The sequence below is a fragment of the Syngnathoides biaculeatus genome, chromosome 2 (assembly GCF_019802595.1).
Source record: "Syngnathoides biaculeatus isolate LvHL_M chromosome 2, ASM1980259v1, whole genome shotgun sequence".
In the NCBI taxonomy this organism is placed as follows: domain Eukaryota; kingdom Metazoa; phylum Chordata; class Actinopteri; order Syngnathiformes; family Syngnathidae; genus Syngnathoides; species Syngnathoides biaculeatus.
The window spans coordinates 39109467-39127697 of NC_084641.1; the positions used below are offsets into that span (position 1 = coordinate 39109467).

General features: G+C 41.5%; 1 protein-coding gene across 5 annotated transcripts in view; it reads left to right on the forward strand.

The window, feature by feature from the left end:
• zc3h13 (zinc finger CCCH-type containing 13) overlaps nt 1–18231 on the forward strand; it is a 44644-nt gene that overhangs the window by 9494 nt on the left and 16919 nt on the right. For all 5 annotated transcript variants that reach the window (XM_061804056.1, XM_061804081.1, XM_061804062.1 and 2 more), the window contains 6 exons: nt 1002–1144; nt 1439–1639; nt 1724–1873; nt 1951–2288; nt 10137–10580; nt 10662–10868. In XM_061804056.1, the coding sequence (XP_061660040.1) occupies nt 1002–1144; nt 1439–1639; nt 1724–1873; nt 1951–2288; nt 10137–10580; nt 10662–10868 (1483 nt within the window). The remainder of the gene's footprint in view (nt 1–1001; nt 1145–1438; nt 1640–1723; nt 1874–1950; nt 2289–10136; nt 10581–10661; nt 10869–18231) is intronic.

Consider the following 18231-nt stretch of genomic DNA (forward strand, 5'->3'; position numbering starts at 1 on the left):
GCATACTGCCATAATTTATGTAAATTATCCACTATGAACGTGCATATCATTTCGAATCGACATGTTTATGTAGTGTAAAAATGGAAACTTACACTGGTTTGCATGATCAATAGGCATCAGAAATCTTATCGCATTCGATGTCCAACATTAGTTTATGAGGTGGTTGATTCTTTCGCATGGATGGCCAACACATTGCAGAAACTTTGAGTGGCATTCCCGTTTGGGAAACCTTGACATTATGAATATATTCATGTTGAAAGTAATTCAGGCCTTTCTCTACACTCTTTGTCGATATTTTTGATACCTTGGGCAGAAAGGAAACAGAAATACTATTGGGAATTCGCTCTTAATTAATCGCTCATAACATGCTTCGGCCGCACTACATCCGCCATTTTGAGCAGTAGGTTGGGGTGCATCATAACAGTATCTAAGTAGGCGTTGCTTCAGCGCACTGCGCGGACCTATCCATTGGAGTCCACTGCATTCATAGTTGACTTTCTGAACTTTCTCCCATCTCCAGTCCCCACCTGTGTGGTCTTTAAATGTTTTTCCTTGTGCCTGTGTGGGTTTTCTCTGCGCGCTCCAGCTTCCTCTCACATCCCCAAAACATGTATAGTAGGTTGATTGAAGACTGTGAATTCCTTGTAGGTGTGATTGACTGGCAACCAGTTCTCACTGTACCCTGTCTCTTGCCAAAAAATAGCTGGGATAGGCTCCAGCATGCCCGTGTCCCTAGTAAGGATAAGCGGTTCAGAAAATGGATGGTTGCATGTACGTAAATACAGAGTGTGAAGAGTACTTTTGCCACCGCAATTATTGCATTATTACACATTTACTTCTTAATGGTAACTTCTTAATCTCTGTACTTTTTTTACATGTCCCAAATGTGCTATTTTGTTGTAGTGTCTTTTTTTTCTTTGCTTTATTGCTACAGTTACAACAACTACCTTTGACCCAGTATTTTGACATACTTCATTAATAAAAGTTATTCTGATTCTCAGGCTTCCCCCGATCTGTTACGCTCACGAGACTCCCCAACACCCAGGAAGTCCAGTGGTTCTCCTAAACAAAAAAGTGGTGTTAAAGGATCGGGGAAGAAAGAGAAGAAAGCATCTGGATCTTCACCTGTTACAGAAACTGTCAAGTAAGGTTGTTTAAACTGGTTTCTACTCGGTCGTACTGTATTTCACTTTGATAGTTTGTAAACACTAAAATTGTGACAGTGACACTTTAAATGGTGGCTTGTGTGTAGTGACTCCCATATAACGTGAGTTTGTGCTTTAGGTCAATTAGGATTTCCAGAATCATTTATTTTTACAAGATGCCAAAGTAAACTGTGCAGCTAGTTGGAAATTGTTGGAAATGAGGCTGTTAACGGAACTCATTTAGCGGAATACAGAGAGAGGAATATTTATTCTTATTCTTTGCTTTGTACCAGAATGTTGAAAGCATCTCACAGTAAGAAGAAAGGTCCTCGTACCCCGAGTCCTCCACCTCCATTACCCCTGGACATCCCAGTAGTTGTAAAGAAGCACAAAGGCAAGCACAAAAACAAAGAGAAGTGCGAAGAGAAACAGAAAGAAGGGAAAGACCGGGGACGTGATATAGAAAAACACAAAGAAAAGAAGGAGAAACGCAGGTAAAGATTGCAGTCTTTACTCCTCAACAATAAAACCCGTCTTTTTCTGCTCATACTTTTGATTGAAAAATCTTGTTTTTATAGGGACCGATCTGACAGTTCTCATAAGGCCAAGCGCTCAGTGACCTCTGAGGAGCATTCTCGTAGTGTGTCACCTTCACTCTCTGTGAGGAAGAAGTCCTCCTCTCCCAAAGCTTCTTCACATAAGGCTGCTATACTGCCGTCTCCTCGCAGGTGACCACGTGTTTTCTGCAGTTGGATGGACATGGGCCAGGGCTGTAATGAATTAACTTGTCTCCCTCCCTCCCTAGATCTCCATCACCTCCACGCCACCAGCGCACGCCCATAACGCCCCACCACCACTCTCCGTCCTCCCGTTCAGACTCTTCTCCCCATCGGCATTCGTCTTCTCCTTGCCGCCGCCGCTCGTCCTCTCCTACCTACCACCGCAGCTCCACAGTTGTGGCCTCTTCTCCGCCAAGGTCCCACCGCTCTCGTTCTCCAGCCACCTCTCAAGATGCCTCCTCCCCACACCGTCGATCTAACAAATCGAGTCCAGCTCTGCACCACTCTAGGGGGCGTGACAAAAGCCGTGGTGACAGAGAGAGGAGTCCCCACACTCAGGAACGCAGACATGAGCGCAGAGATGGTATGAGTCTTTTGTGTTATTTTTCATTGTACGTAAATGTCAGGTTCACCAATCAGACATTCATAAAACAGGACAAAAAAAGGAAGCAAAGACACCAGTTCAAGTCACGCAAGGAGAGAGGAGAGGAATGTCTCGTACAATTCACCACTGCACTCTCTGATTATCCTCTCCTCAGCACCTCTGTTTATTTAGTTTTGAGACGCCCCTTATTTACATGGATGTTACAAAAAGGAGACGACAAGCAAAACAGTTTGAAACAAGGTGTACATGTTTGTTCATGTGCGTGTGCATGTGTGGAAGATTGCTGAATACATGTGTGGTCATCATTTCTTTAACAGGCAGCAGTTCTAACAGTTCTGATGATTAGATGTTTTTGTTCTTGCTATCTCCTGCTAGGAGGCTGCCACGTTATCTAGGGCAGAGCAAAGCATTTCTTTATTGGAAGCAAATGTATGATAATTATGATCACAATTATTCCTACATTGCCCCCCTGTTTATCCTACATTTACTACCACGTTTTCTAGAGCAGAGCAAAGCATTCTTCATTCCAGGCAGAGACAGTAACTGAATTGGAGCAGAGCAAAGCATTTCTTCATTGCAGGCAGAAACACTAACTGAATTGGAGCAGAGCAAAGCATTTCTTCATTGCAGTCAGAAGCAGTTACTTAATACTATTTACAATTATTTCTACATTATCCTCCTGTTTATCCTACATTTCCTCAAATCCTTAAATCATCTAATAGATCACCATTTCGGCTTACAGTCGGAGGAAAATATAGCACTAATTACTTGTAATCTTCTGGATCAGAGAACAGGTCTGGAAGAGAAGTCATAACGTCATCATCGTGGTCAACAATATCACTGTCTTTACTCTGTGTGCCAATAATGGATATATATGTGCCAATTTTGAATTTGTCGGGGCAATAGCAGTGGTTGTAAGTTGGTTAAATGATGCCTTTATGCAGGGAATACAACAACATCCACACAATGCAAGAATAGCTGCAAACAGCTATAGAAACCAGGACAGAGAACACCAAATTTTTACATTTGCCGAAGTTTTTTTTTTTTTTTTTTTTTCTTTTTTCTTCCATCCATGACTCAGACCTGGCTGATGTATTTACACCAGAGTGCTCCTTCATCTTGTGGTTCAGGATGCGGAGGCCTTGAATGGCCCTTGTGCATGACCCATCAGGTGCTGTGATATTTGGAATAAACAACACTGGTCACCGAACATTGAGCAGTCACCACCCTTCTCGGCCAGGAGCATGTCGCCCGCTATGCGGTGCTGGAACGTCATGAGTGAGGTTGCAGCTGGTGTTCCCTTATGGCAATAAAGCCTGCTTCCGTATAATTACCTAGTTTCTGTACATTGTAATGTATGCAGTTGATTCTGTCAACATTTTTATTCAGAGTTATCCATAACAAGATGGATTCCCATCCTGCAGCAATCTCGTTAACCAACTTATACTCATCTGGTATGCCGTTGGGATGCCATTTGCATCAATCTATGTCAGATCTCCATCTTTCCAAGAGGACCTTCGCCTTCGGGAGAACCCAAGGGGAGGTCCAAAGATGGATGCAGCCAATTGTATATCCTCTGCTTTTGATTGAAACACAGTCACAGATAAGAGCAGTGATACCAGTGCACACGTTCCTGCTGCATTTATCAGTGTGTCATACAACTTTTGACCAACACACCACCACAACAAATCGCTGCATAGGAGCAGTGGGGCAGTTTGCAGATGGATATCATGACACCATGTATTGCTGAGACTTCCCACCTTAAAATCTGTCCCTGTAAAGCTAACACAGGAGAAATTAGCCAATGCAACGTTAGTAGAAAATATCAGTTTATCATTTACTGGCTTAGTTGTCGGATAAACACTTTTCCATTTCTGACAAGTGGTGTTAGGAGTTGTTTTAGTCTTTACCTCCAGGGTACATTGTGTTGGGATTTCTGTTGGAATGACACGCATTAGTGGCCTAGGGCCCATTCATGTGATGTAACGATAGTTTACCTTGTTAGCTGCATTCTACATTAATGACAACCAGTTTTGTTTCCTATTTGTAAAAATGATAATCATAATAATGAAAAAATGTTCCTCAGGCTTTTTCGGTTAAAATACTCCCTCCATAGTATACGTACTCTTTTGTATGGCATTCGGGTTTAAGGTAGCATTAAATTGGCTAATGGTGAGAAGAAAGTGGGGTTTTTCATTTAGCATAAGCCCAAGGATGGAATCCCCAGCAATTAGACTCTGCCAAGGAATTGAAAAAGTGCTGTACTGATTCATTGGGAGGCACACATGGAGTCCTCCTCTCATGCCTCATGCCTCCCGCATAGTTATTTGAAATGAGGTTGCGCCTCTTTATCTTATGTGTGGTAGCCATAGTTGACTGAGTATAATTATTGGTTCTGTTATGTATTTTTGTCAGCTTTACAGGTGTCCAAAAGTAGCATATGAACAAAAATATCATTACGGCTGTCAATGTTGCAGCCCAACATGCTATCATATTATTTAGCCATTTTGAAGTCATGTCGACCAAGTCACCCCTAAATGAGTCAAGTGTCTTTTAAATCTTCACCAGCCTTCAGGTATTTTCAGATACTATAAATCTGCACCCACCGTATGCTGGTCTTTGCTCACCTTTCCCCTTGGGTGACTCAGCTGAGATGTAAAGTGTATCCACGTGTTTCTTCCTGCTATTTTGTCCATGTCATTCAGCTTTTGCTCAGTCTATGCCAGTGTTCGGATAAAACTGCATGTACAGGAGATGTTAATTCATAAACAGACATAGGATGAATAAACAAATGGCAGTAATAAGGTTATTAAAGCACAGTAACTTGTTACTTTTTTTTTTTTTTTTTTTTTTTTTTTTTGATGGTGTAGTGCAGGGATGTCAAGCTCATTTCTCTTGAGGGCCACGTTGTAGTTCGGGTTTCCCTCAGAGGGACATTTCGAGTGAAGGCAGCGTGGGATTGATTCCCGCTCAGTGATGGTGTCGACATCTGCACTGCGACTGGCTGGCGACCAGTTCGGGGTGTAGTCTGCCGCTGCCCAAAGTTAGCTGGGATTGGCTCCAGCTCTCTCTCCGAATAAATGCAGAAGGATTGCGTCAGGAAAGACATCCGGCGCAAAAAAAAAATCAAAAACACAGTTACTGCTGCACCACCATGACAGTGGCACAAAAATGGGTTCACACATCAACGCTGATAAAATTCCCAATTTGTTTCTAGTCCTATCAAATTGATGCATGTGAAATTTCCTAGTGACACGCCATTAGAAAACAGTTTTTTGTTTTTCAAGAGAAGTTAATGGATACACAGAATCCCCCAACTTTTTTATTTTTATTATTTTTGCATTCGTTATGAATTAATAGCATTGGTATTATCTCTGGATCTGTGCAAACAACGCAATCTTTTGGACACGTTTTTTGTATGTGGTTATCCAATTTTTTTATTTATTTATTTTATTTATTTTTATTTTTTTGGGTGGGACCTTGAGTGGTTCCCACAGGTACCACTCGAACAGAAAAATGAAAATAACGGGTAGCGTTTTCATCCAACACCCAACAGTAAAATTTAACTGTTTAGTTGCCATTATGACAGCAGTCTCACTCCCATGTGTAACCGGACTACAGCGACCTTGGGAGTGGGAATGAGAACAGCTATCTTACAAGTGGCCAATAAAAACAAATTAGTTTTGTTTGTGTTAACAATGGTTTCAAAAGCAAAAACTTTCCTGCAATGAACAAATGAACTCAAGTACCCCATTTTGCAATTTTGTAAGCTGTTTGGTGTTGTTAATAACTCCTGAAAGGGACCCACTTGTTTTTTTTCCCTTCATCATTCATTTATCTCTTATTGTGTGGAAAATATTGGTAATTTGTATGGTCTCCCAAACAGTGTTTTTAATGGAATGAGACCCTTACGTGCTTGTAATGTATGTATAGTTAGACTAAATCTATCATTGTGTCCAAATTGCCCCTACGTGTGATTGTGAGTGGCGGCTGTTTGTCTCCATGTGACCTGCAATTTGCTGGCAACCAGGTCAGGGTGTACCTTGCCTCCTGCCCGTTGACAACTGGGATAGGCTCCAGCTATCCCCGCGACCCTTGTGAGGATATGCGGCTAAGAAAATGGATGGAGGGATGAATGGATGTGTAGCTTGAGGAAACTGACCACGTTTTGGATGCACATTCCCTTGTGGATTATGTCGCACACAGATCAAACAAGCCCGACAAAAAGTTTTTTGCATACAAGTTAAATCCATGGATCATGTAAGGCCTTTGTACCAGGGCTACTATTCCCCCTGTTGAGACCTGGGACTTCCCATGGCTCAAGATTGCCGTCCACTTAAAAAGTGTTTTTGGTATAATTTTTTTTTTTTTTGTATCTGTGCTGACATAATTCCCATTTTGTAATGTAGTACCTTATTTTTTCCACATTTTTAGTTCTGCTGGTAAGCTTTGTTGTTGCATTTTGTTTAACACATCATCTCAAAGTATGTCTTCATTGGTTACATGGTCAGCTAATCCCATAAAGGTTTTGGCTGCTGCTTCTTTTGCTGTTTTATCTGTTAATCCATTTCCTAATGATTTTTTGTCTGTATTTGATGTGTGTACTGCACATTTACATATGGCTATTTCTTTTGGTAATTAACTGCTATGAGCAAATTTTGTAGTAGCTCTGCATGTGTCACTGTGTTCCCTGTAGTTGTCGCTATTCCTCTATTTTTCCAGTATTGTCTGTGTAGATTGTGATACCACCGTGAATACAGCAGCATCTGGTCTCAGATTGTTTAAGACTGTCCAATAAGATATTGTCTGTACAGTTCAGTCGTCCCAATCCAAATCTGGTTCTTTTTCTGTCCAATCAGGAACATTTCGTACGACCAAAACAAATTGCCCCAAACTCTTCCACTCCTGTTGTAATGACGTGTGTGGTGGTGTTCATTCCTTGTGTAGTGCATTTAGTTTGTCAGTCAGTCTTGTTCTTGTCACCACGACTGATATACCATCTGAGTACAGATAATCAGGATTTTGTCTGGTGTGGGCTTTTATAAGTTTATCTTATACTACATTGTCACATGCAATGAGTTACTTCCTACGTCATTTTGTGGTTGTTCAATCACGTCTTGAGCTGTTTGCAGCAAGAAATCTCCTGTTCTTGTGGGAGGTTTGTTTGGAATATCTAAGGTGTAATAATAGAGCGCTGGATTTCTATTTTGTAAGATATTTAACTGTCCTCCCAGTAATTCCTTTTATTTTCTTTTGACTTCTATTTTTCCTGTCAGAGAGGGAATTAAGACCAGTTCTAGTTTCAGCAAACAATCTCTTCCCAAAAAACGTACGGGGCAAATTAAAACGTTGCATTTTGGGAGCATTAGTTGTGACATTTTTGATGGGAGATGGCTTGCTCTCTTCCTCATCTGCGGCCACAATTATTAAATGTTTCGCATATAGCTCCATAAATTTCTCCTTTCTCTGTCAGACAGGTGTCAATTTTCTTTTTCTTATTTTGTAGCACTCTTTTTGCGTGTAGTGCTTGATTCACGTATTGTTCCAGGCTGCCAGTCGGTTTGTCAACCCAATGTTTTTCGATCCATTGTTTTATAGGATTATTTGAATTCACATGAAGAGCATTTTTTTAATTGCCCTTGATATACACTCCCAGGAGTGTGATCTTCAGGAATGCCACTGTTTGCTTTAAAGCATGCATTTATTCCAATTCTATATTCTTCAAATGGTTCACTGTTGTTTTATTTTTCTCTTCCAATGGCAGAAAAAAATAGCTTTTTTTTAAATCTAGCAGAAGTGCGCAATATTAACTCTTGAACTCCCTGGTGCTGTGAGAAAGTACTTTGCTGTCATCCAAATTTGTTGGACTTCCACACCTTTTAAGTGGTAAGATTTTCTCAAGTCTTCCGTTCACTGGACGAATTATGTTACATCAACTTTATGAGATGTGATACCTTTTATGGCCATTTTCACATCATCTTGAGTCCAGTCTTTTTTTTGTTGTTGTTTGTGTGTGTTGTGTGTGTGTGTGTGTGTGTTTCTCCCATTTTATCCTGCAAGTTAACTATATATATTTTTTGTGTGTATGTTGAGCTGGCCAGCAAAGTCATATTGTGTTATCCACAAATTTACATGTTTTGTTTTAGTAGGACATTGGCTTTCTACAAACTTCTAGTCCTTAGACATCATTATTATTATTTTTTTTCAGATGTTGTGTTTCAACTATTTTGCTATTTATCAACTATTTTGCTATTTGTTTTTCCCCTGTTGGAATCAGTGGTTCAACTACGGTGACTATACTGACTTCCCCCTGAACAGGGTGACAATTACGTTCTGTTTGAGGTAATTCTCAAGCTTCTACCACAAGTGGCGGAGAATTCTTACCTCTGCATCCTCAAACAGTTGTCACTCAATTTCCTGTTCAAATGAGGTAGCGAACCTCCTCTCACACTTTTACACATGCACACGTTTCACGGAGCTCACGTACAGGACAAACCTTTCCCTTTTCCCAGTTTTATAGACTAATTAGTCTACTCAATAGGGACTAGTATTCTCGAGGTTTGGTTCTGCCGCAGTCACCCAGACGCGCATTCACTCATTCCTCATGAGTGTGGGAGTTTCCTACTCACCAGAGATTCCTTTACTTCCTTCGGCTTCTCGTCAACCCTCAGCCTCCAAATGCAAAGTCGAGGCCCAGTCCCGGAAAGGGTCTCAAGTGCTGTGGCCACGGTCTTTGCCTGGACGTCAACTCAGCCCTTGGAAACCTCAGGTATCTTGAGATCCGGCTCGAAGGACCAAGAGTGAGGAGAGGAACTGTCTCGTACAATTCACCACTGCATTCTCTGATTATCTTCTCCTCAGCACCTCTATTTATTTAGTTTTGAGACGCCCCTTATTTACATGGATGTTACAAAAAGAAGACGACAAGCAAAACAATTTGAAACAAGGTGTACATGTTTGTTCATATGCGTGTGCATGTGTGGAAGATTGCTGAATACATGTGTGGTCATCATTTCTTTAACAGGCAGCAGTTCTAACAGTTCTGATGATTAAATGTTTTTGTTCTTGCTATCTCCGGCTAGGAGGCTGCCACGTTATCTAGGGCAGAGCAAAGCAATTCTTTATTGGAAGCAAATGTATGATAATTATGATCACAATTATTCCTATAGTTAGGGTTTGGCCAGATGAAGTGATTTCAATAAATGGTTTGGTTCAATCAGTGAGTTTATCGCGCTTCACAGTTGCACTGCAGTCACTATCCTAACAGGAAAGGAGTCTTTATTGGTATCACTGGATTGAGAGTGGTCTTTCTACTGTTAGCACTGATATTTGTGTGTCTTTGCGAAACACAGGTTAGTTTTATTTGGCTCATGTTCAGGTGATGTAGATCTCCAACACTATAAGAAGAATAACCAAAGATGTAACCTTATCATTAACTTTGAATGACGGTATATTACCTAAGTGTGGACACACCTTCTCATTTATTGTTTATAGCAATTTTGTTAAAACCTTTGACTTCTACTTTATTGAACATCTTTTCCCTGAAAGATAAAAATAAAGCTGACTATTGCAGCCTAGTTTATTGAACAAATTTGTGTACTTACACAGTGTCATGAACAAATGTTTTATAAATTTTGTTCAACTGGATTTTGTATACTTAGTATATTGTTCTTCACAGTCTTGACAGACAGTTTTGTATCCTGGTTCTGCTTTGTTGAACCCGTGTTTTGCATCATTTCACAATCTTGCTTTTGTGGTGCTTCATTGGAAGATTTCTTACAGTGGCAAAGCAAATTTTGAAAGAATTTTTCTTTCTCGTTCAAACAGAAACCCGCAGAAAAGTAGATAAGGACAATAACCGCGATGACTGGGACATGGAGTCAGAGCAGGTCTTGTCAAGGGACAGCCGTGACGATAGAGAGACTAGAGATGCCAGAGAACGACGGGATGGCCGAGACCGAGGACGCGAAACGACCAGAGAGGCTCGTGATCGCAAAGATGTAAAGGAAACTAGAGAAAGCAGGACTGAAACGCGCTCCAATCGAGAATCACTGGAACGACGAGATCGAGAGCGTGAGAAAGAGAGGGAAAGGGAGCGGGAAAAAGAGAAAGAGAGGGACAGGATGGACACCCTTAGGAAGGAGGAAATAACACAGGAGGACAGGAGTTATGGAAGAGCTCATGGGCGTGACGAAGGTGGAAGAGAAGGACGAACAGAGACCAGACCAGAGCGAAACAGTCGTGGAAGGGGACGTGAATTCTCGGACAAAGGCAAGACATGTCCATCACTGGGGAAAAAAAAAATCAAGATCTTGTGTGTCATGTACAGTGTCAACTATCTTCCTTTATCAGGCTCGAACAGGAACTCCAGAGGGTGCCAGCTAGACAGCAGTCATGACAATTGGGAGTCCCGGAGTAGTGGCGCACGGGAACGGAGCACAGAACGCAATGCCACAGAAAGAGGTTCAGACCGAGACAGAAGAGAACAAGTCCGAGACTCTTCTTACGACAGGAGAGGTGGGCACAGTGACAGAGACCGCAGAGATAATCGTGAGAGAGGTAAGAGTTCATTTTTTGAAGAGTCTAATTTTTCTAGAGAAATCGGACAGTAAGTAATGGCCATGGAAAAAAAAAAAAAAAAAACAATGGTGAGAAAATGACAATAACTCCATGTTCTCTATATGGTATTGCCTGTGCAGTTATGTGCCATAAAAATGACGGGAAGTCCATTTATTTTGGTATTTTGTTTCAAAAAGTGAAACTTTGATTTAATTTCACCACACATAAATTGAAATATTTTAAGCCGTTGTCTCAATTTTGATAAGGAAAAAATAAACCAGTATTTCACAAAATTTGTGTTTCATATGACCAACGTAAAATATTTTAATGGCCTTCTGAAAAGTGTATAATATACACTTAGCATTTTTGGGCCACATTTGGCATTACAGCATCAAGGCAGCATGGCATGGAGTTGATCAGCCTTTGGCACAGTTCTGGTGTTATTGTTGTCCAGTTTGCTTTGATATTGCCTGTCGGATCATCTGCATTTCGGGGTTTATGTTCCCTCATCTTCCTCTTGACAATGCATTGTTAAAGGCTAAGTGTCGTCCCTATAAACATTCTAAATTAGATATTGGATGAAAAATATACATATAACATTATTCACTTCAATGTCCATACGAAAAAATAAATGTGAGCGGAGAGCGCGTCATCCATGCACAAAGTTGCAGAAGGGTCATTCTACGATATCGAAGTGGTCGCCATTATGGCTGCCTCCTCTGGTCGTGACGTCACCTGGACATTTGCCAATGAAAACACGCGGTGCACCCTAACTATGGGAAACGAACACGTCCCTTCTGACACGGAAGCTCTTTTCGAAAAGGACAACACACACAACCGAGTGAAGTTACCAGGGCAATATTCTAACTATTGTTTCGAGGCCTCAGGGCAATATTCCACTATTGTTTCGAGCCATATTCAGATGCAATGCGATCACGGCCGAACCGCATCCCGTTTGATCCACTTCCGCGGTGGAGATGAGCCATCACGGCTCATCCCAGCAGGCCGGTGTGGCTTATGAAAGAGCCGAGCCTTGCTGCTTTAGAGGGTTGTTCACAGACACCACAGTACTGAGCAACACAATCAAGCCAGGGCGCGCTATGCGCGCACGCGACTCAGTTACACATTCTCGGCTGGGTTCTTCAGAGCCGCCCCTGTCGCAAAGCCCGACGCACAGCCTTCGCAGAAGCTGTGACCGCCGAACGCGGTGCCTCAGCCAGTGTGGCTGATTTTCGGCGCCGTGGTGGCATATAATGGAGCTGAGGCTTGCTGCTTTTAGAGGGTTGTTCACAGCCACCGCAGTACGCGATGAACACTATCGAGCCGGGGCGCATTACTGCGAGCACTAGGCCGAGTGAGACATTTTTGGCTGGATTCTTCAGATACTCCGACGTGCACATGGAGATATATACGCGGATCTTTTCTTACATTATGAGAGAGACCGATTATGTGGTCCACCCTGAACTATTTTTTTTTTTAGGAGCTGAATACACACCTACCTGTCATTTGGAACACAGGAAGTTCTGTCCTTTGCACAAGTGCAATCTATTTTTCACGAAGAACTGGATCTCTTTCAAACTTATGAAGGATAATTCCATTCTCCCGAGTGTTCAAGCAATGTCCAGCAATGCAATGAGCCGGCATTTTGGCTAACACGAAGGAACAACAAGCTACCTTCCCGGAGGTAAAACTAATGGAAACAAACGAGTTCACTTGGGAGCGCTGCTATCCTTTACATCACTTCCTGCTTCTTCTCGAGAACAAATCCCTCGAGAGGATTTTCATGGCGGGAGTTTAAAAAAAGCTGTATACGTTTGTGGTGGGGAAAAAACACATAGGACCATGTTGGCTGTTGGTTTTTCATTAATAATATACCAAAAATCATCCATTTCATTACAGTCACACTTTAAAATAGTTGCTCTGATATATTCTATATCAGTTTGTAGCACTCACCGGAACTCAGTATTTAGGCATGAAAAGTAACTTCACACAGAATAAACTTCACACAGTTTTTTTTTTTTTTTTTTTTTTTAAATGTGTGGAACCAAGTACTATAAAACGGCTGATTCCTTTAACTACCCACCAATGAGGCACAAGGTTATTATTCTTTCTATTTTCATGTCATTGGTGCTTACGTTTGTTTGAAGACTAAAATATTTGAAGACTAAAATACAGTGAAGAGAAGAAGTATTTGAACACCCAGTCATATTGCAAGTTCTCCCACATAGAAATCATAGAGGGGTCTGAAATTTTCATCATAGCTGCATGTCGACTATGAGAAAGATAATCTAAATAGAAAAATCCAGAAATCACAATTTATGATTTTTTTTTTTAACGATTTGTGTGATACAGCTGCAAATTTTTAAACACCTTATCAGTGAGAATTGTGACCCTCAAAAACCTGTTAGTCCGCCTTTAAAGGTCCACCTCTACTCCATGTATTATCCTGAATCAGATGCACCTGTATGAGGTCGTTAGCTGCATAAAGACACCTGTCCACCCCATACAATTAGTAAGACTCAAAATTGTAACATGGCCAAGACCAAAGAGCTGTCCAAAGACACCAGAGACAACATTGTACAACTCCACACGGCTGGAAAGGGCTACGGACAAATCGCCAAGCAGCTTGATGAAAAAAGGTCCACTGTTGGAGCAAACATTAGAAAATGGAAGAAGCTAAACATGACGGTCAATCTCAATCGGAGTGGAGTCCCATGCAAGATATCACCTCGTGGGGTCTCAATGATCCTTACAAAGGTGAGGAATCAGCCCAGGACTACACAACAGGACTTGGTCAATGACCTGAAAAGAGCTGGGACCACCGTTTCCAATGTGATTGTTGGTAATACACTAAGACGTCATGGTTTGAAATCATGCATGGCACGGAAGGTTCCCCTGCTTAAACCAGCACATGTCAAGGCCCGTCTTAAATTTGCCAATGACCATTTGGATGATACAGAGGAGTCATGGGAGAAGGTTTTGTTGTCAAATGAGACCAAAATGGAACATAACCGTGTTTGGAGGAAGACGAATGATGAATTCCATCTGAAGAACATCATAGCTACTGTGAAGCCTGGGGGTGGTAGCATCATGATTTGGGGTGTTTTTCTGCACATGGGACAGGACAAGTGCACTGTATTCAGGAGAGGATGACCGCGGCCATGTATTGTGGGATTTTGGGGAGCAACCTCTTTCTCTCAATCAAAGCATTGAAGATGGGCTATGGCTGGGTCTTTCAACATGACAATGACCCAAAGCACACAGCCAAGAAAACCAAGGAGTGGCTCCGTGAGAAGCATATCAAGGTTATGGCCTGGCCTAGCCAGTCTACAGACCTCAACCCAATAGAGGGAGCTGAAACTCCCTGTTTCTCAGCGACAGCCCAGAAACCTGTCTGATCTAGAGGTGATCCGTGTGGAGGAGTGGGCCAAAATTCTTCCTGCAGTGTGTGCAAACCTGGTGAACTACCGGAAACATTTGACCTCTGTAATTGCAAACAAAGGCTACTGTACCAAATATTAACATTGTTTTTTTCAGGTGTTCAAATACTTTTGCAGCTGTATCACACAGATAAATTAAAAATCATACATTTTGATTTCTGGATTTTTCTTTTTAGATAATTTCTCTCACAGTGGACATGCACTTACAATGACAATTTCAGACCCCTCCATGATTTCTAAGTGGGAGAACTTGCAATATAGCAGGGTGATCAAATACTTATTTTCTTCACTGTAAATGCTAAAAACCATCTGTACAAAAGTGCAAGAAACCATTTAACTCATTAGGTGTCTCAATGTTGCCATGAACGCATTTTGTTGTTTCACTCATCCAATTAACCCCTCCGTAGAAATTGCGTCATCCGCGTCGCTGACCAATCAGAGGTCAGAGATCTGCATAAACCACGCCCCTTTTTGGACCCGCCGTTCCCTCAAACAACGTTGCATGGTCCAGTATAGCTTTTGTTAGCGTTTTATCGTGTATTTGGGTTCTTTAACGTTAGATATGGTGAAGAGGTGTAGTCACGGACTTTATAATAGTGACGACAGATATCCTGAAAGGCTAGTGGGTGGAGTTCAATTCGTATCCTTTCCAAAACCGAAGACCCAGTACGAAAAATGTCTTCGATGGATCAAACTTTGTGGAAGACTGCATCATCAACTGAATCTATCTAAAATCAACTGGAACAGAAGACCGAGTACGAAAAATGTCTTCGATGGATCAAACTTTGTGGAAGACCGCATGATCAACTGAATCCATCAACCGGAACAGATATGTTTTCACGAAGCTAAGCCCTATATTTGATTTTCAATACATGTCTCGTATAAATGAATTAGCAGTTCTTCGCTTGCATAACTTAGCTAAGTGTGAATGATTGACACACTTGATCTGTGTTGAGCGATACTTTGCGATGATCTGACTGCACAAACGTGTCTCTTTGTTGGCGGTGAGCTAAGCTAAACCTGACTAGCAGTCCTAAAAGCCTTCGACGTGCACCGAGACACCAAGACTGAAGGAAGGATGTTTGAGGACATTAAAGTACTGATTGTCATACTCGGTCGGGACTTACGTAGGTTCGGCACTAATTCAAGAATAATTATTGAGGGGAGGGCGTGACGTTACACAAAGAAAACGAGAGAAATCGTAAATCAAGCCTCGCCTTCTTTTCCTTCATACGGCAGTTCACAAACGGCTATACAGATACACATACAGATCCTGCACACAAGTGTGATAGGTAACACGAAAATAGGAAACTGTCAATGACGAATTCGTCTTTTGGTTATAATATATTATATTATGTGGCTTCTCGGTCTTCCTCTGACTCCGGAAAGATCTCGCGCTCATATCAATGGTTTCTCTGTCGATATGCATGTAAATACCATTGAAATACCCCTCACTGAAATACTTGAAGCCCTGCTGTCTGCTTTTCAACGATATTTCACTGTTCGCTAAGAATACGAGTGAGAAATCAGCTGGTAAATTGGACAATTTCGCTCTAGTCTTTTCTTCCTGCGCTGCCATTTTTCCTAATTGTTTGTCTGAGGTTAGCACACGCGGGGTGACGTAACTTCAGGAGCCGTGGTTAAGTGCCCTGTACGGAGGGGTCAATTGACTCGGGGTTGACTTTACTGAAGCTCCCCCGAGTGTAGGCTGAGGCTCGGAGTGCATCAAATGCTTCTCATCAGAAACAACTCCTTTGCACATCATCATCATACTGCAAGTGCTGGACTGAGGAGACTGGTCATTCATTTTAACAAACTTCAGACAATTTTGTTCGTCGCTCCTGCCGTTGGGCACAAGCACCCGTTCTTTTTTTTTTGGTTTACACTGCTTCTTTATTGTTTTTTGCCACTACTTCTTCAAGGATTTTGGAGGACTAGGCATTGAAACTGGGAACCATTTATTTTATTTTAACGATCCCGGGAGAACCAGAACGTTAATCCTGGTTCCAGTGGTTAACCCTAACCACTCAGTATGTCACATCGAAACTAAAATTATCACATCACAGCAAACAGAGTTACATAACTAGCAAATAATAAAACAAATAAAAGTTACTCATGAAATAATTGACACAAAACATGCACTTTAAACCCCATTTATATGCTTCCACCATGCGTTGCGGCACTTTCGAGGTGTGTAGGGCTATGTAACCAGCTTCTGCTTACAGATATGAAATGGAATCATTCAACACTACCTCGTGAGTGTCATCATATGGTAGCTGACATACATGCTAAAGCACTTGCTGGCATGCATGCTAACAGTGTAACCAGTGTGTTTAATTGAACTATTTTCAACAAGTCACACAACGACATTTGGATATGTTGGAACTCAGTGCACAAATCAGGGGCACCACATTACAAGGCTCCTTGTCTAATGTGGCACCTCATCTAAATAGAAGATAATTTAAGAACTTTACGATTATGAAAATATGGTTTAAAAAAAAGAATTTGGAAGACCAAAATCTGCGAATATGCGGGGCCGCGAGTTGTGACCCACAAACGAGCAAGGGCTAACAGTACTTCACTGTGTGTGTGTGGTGTGTGTGTGTGTGGTGTGTGTGTGTGTGTGTGTGTGTGTGTGTGTGTGTGTGGTGTGGTGAACTGCTATATAAGTTTCAGATTTGAAATGAATTATTCAAATTGTTTCCCTCAATAGTCTCACTTCTTGGTACATACCTATATAGTGCTATTAAAAAGTACTTTTTCCCTTGTGAAATTCTTACATTTTTGCAGTTTCCCCACTTTAAGCTCATCAAACAAATGTTAACATCAGACAACAATAACCCAAGTGATCTTAGTTTTTGATTTGTATTTATTCAAGGAAATAAAACTTAAGTTGTCTCTATGAAGACATAGTGGCCCCCTAATCTTTATAACTGGTTGGTCAGAACATAGCAGCAACAACTGAAATCAAACGATTTCTATAACTGCCTCTAATTTTTTCACATCTCTGTGCAGATATTTTGGCCCACTCTTCCTTACAGAATTGTTTGAATTCAGCAAAAAGAGATTTTCAGCATTAATGACCTCATGCCACCACATTTCAATTCAGGTCCAGACTTGTACTCGGCCATTACAAAACCTTTTTGTCTTTTTTCAGCAATTTAAAGGTTGATTTGGTGGTGTATTTTGGCTCGTTATCCTGCTGCAGAACACAGGTGTGCGTATGCTTAAGATCACAAACTGATGGCTGAACATTCACCTTCAGGATTGTCAGTTAAAGAGCAGAATTCATGGTTCCATTAATCATAGCAAGTTGTCCAAGTCCTGAAGGAGCCAAGCATCCCGAGATCATCACAGTACCACCATGTTTGACTGTTGGTATGTTTTCTGAGAAGCTGTGCTACATTTACGCCAGATGTAACAAGATACAGTGCCCTACATCATTATTGGCACCCCTGATGTGTTTTTTAGCTTCTAATATTTTTTTTTCTCAATAATATGAGACCTTAATGAAAAAAAGAAAAAAATCCAACCTTCAATACAAGTACATTTATTCAGTGGGGGAAAAATCCCACAAAGAATTATTTGACATCAAATAATCTTCTTTTCCTTTCGGCTTGTCCCGTTAGGAGTCGCCACAGTGTGTCATCTTTTGCCATCTTAGCCTATCTCCTGCATCTTCCTCTCTAACCCCAACGGCCCTCATGTCTTCCCTCACCACATCCATAAACCTTCTCTTTGGTCTTCCTCTCGCTCTTTTGCCTGGGAGCTCCATCCTCAGCATCCTTCTACCAATATACTCACTCTCTCGCACCCACTTTTCTCATTCACGCACATATATTCTGTTTTACTTCGGCTAATCTTCATTCCTCTCCTTTCCAGTGCATGTCTCCATCTTTCTAATTGTTCCTCTGCATGCTCCC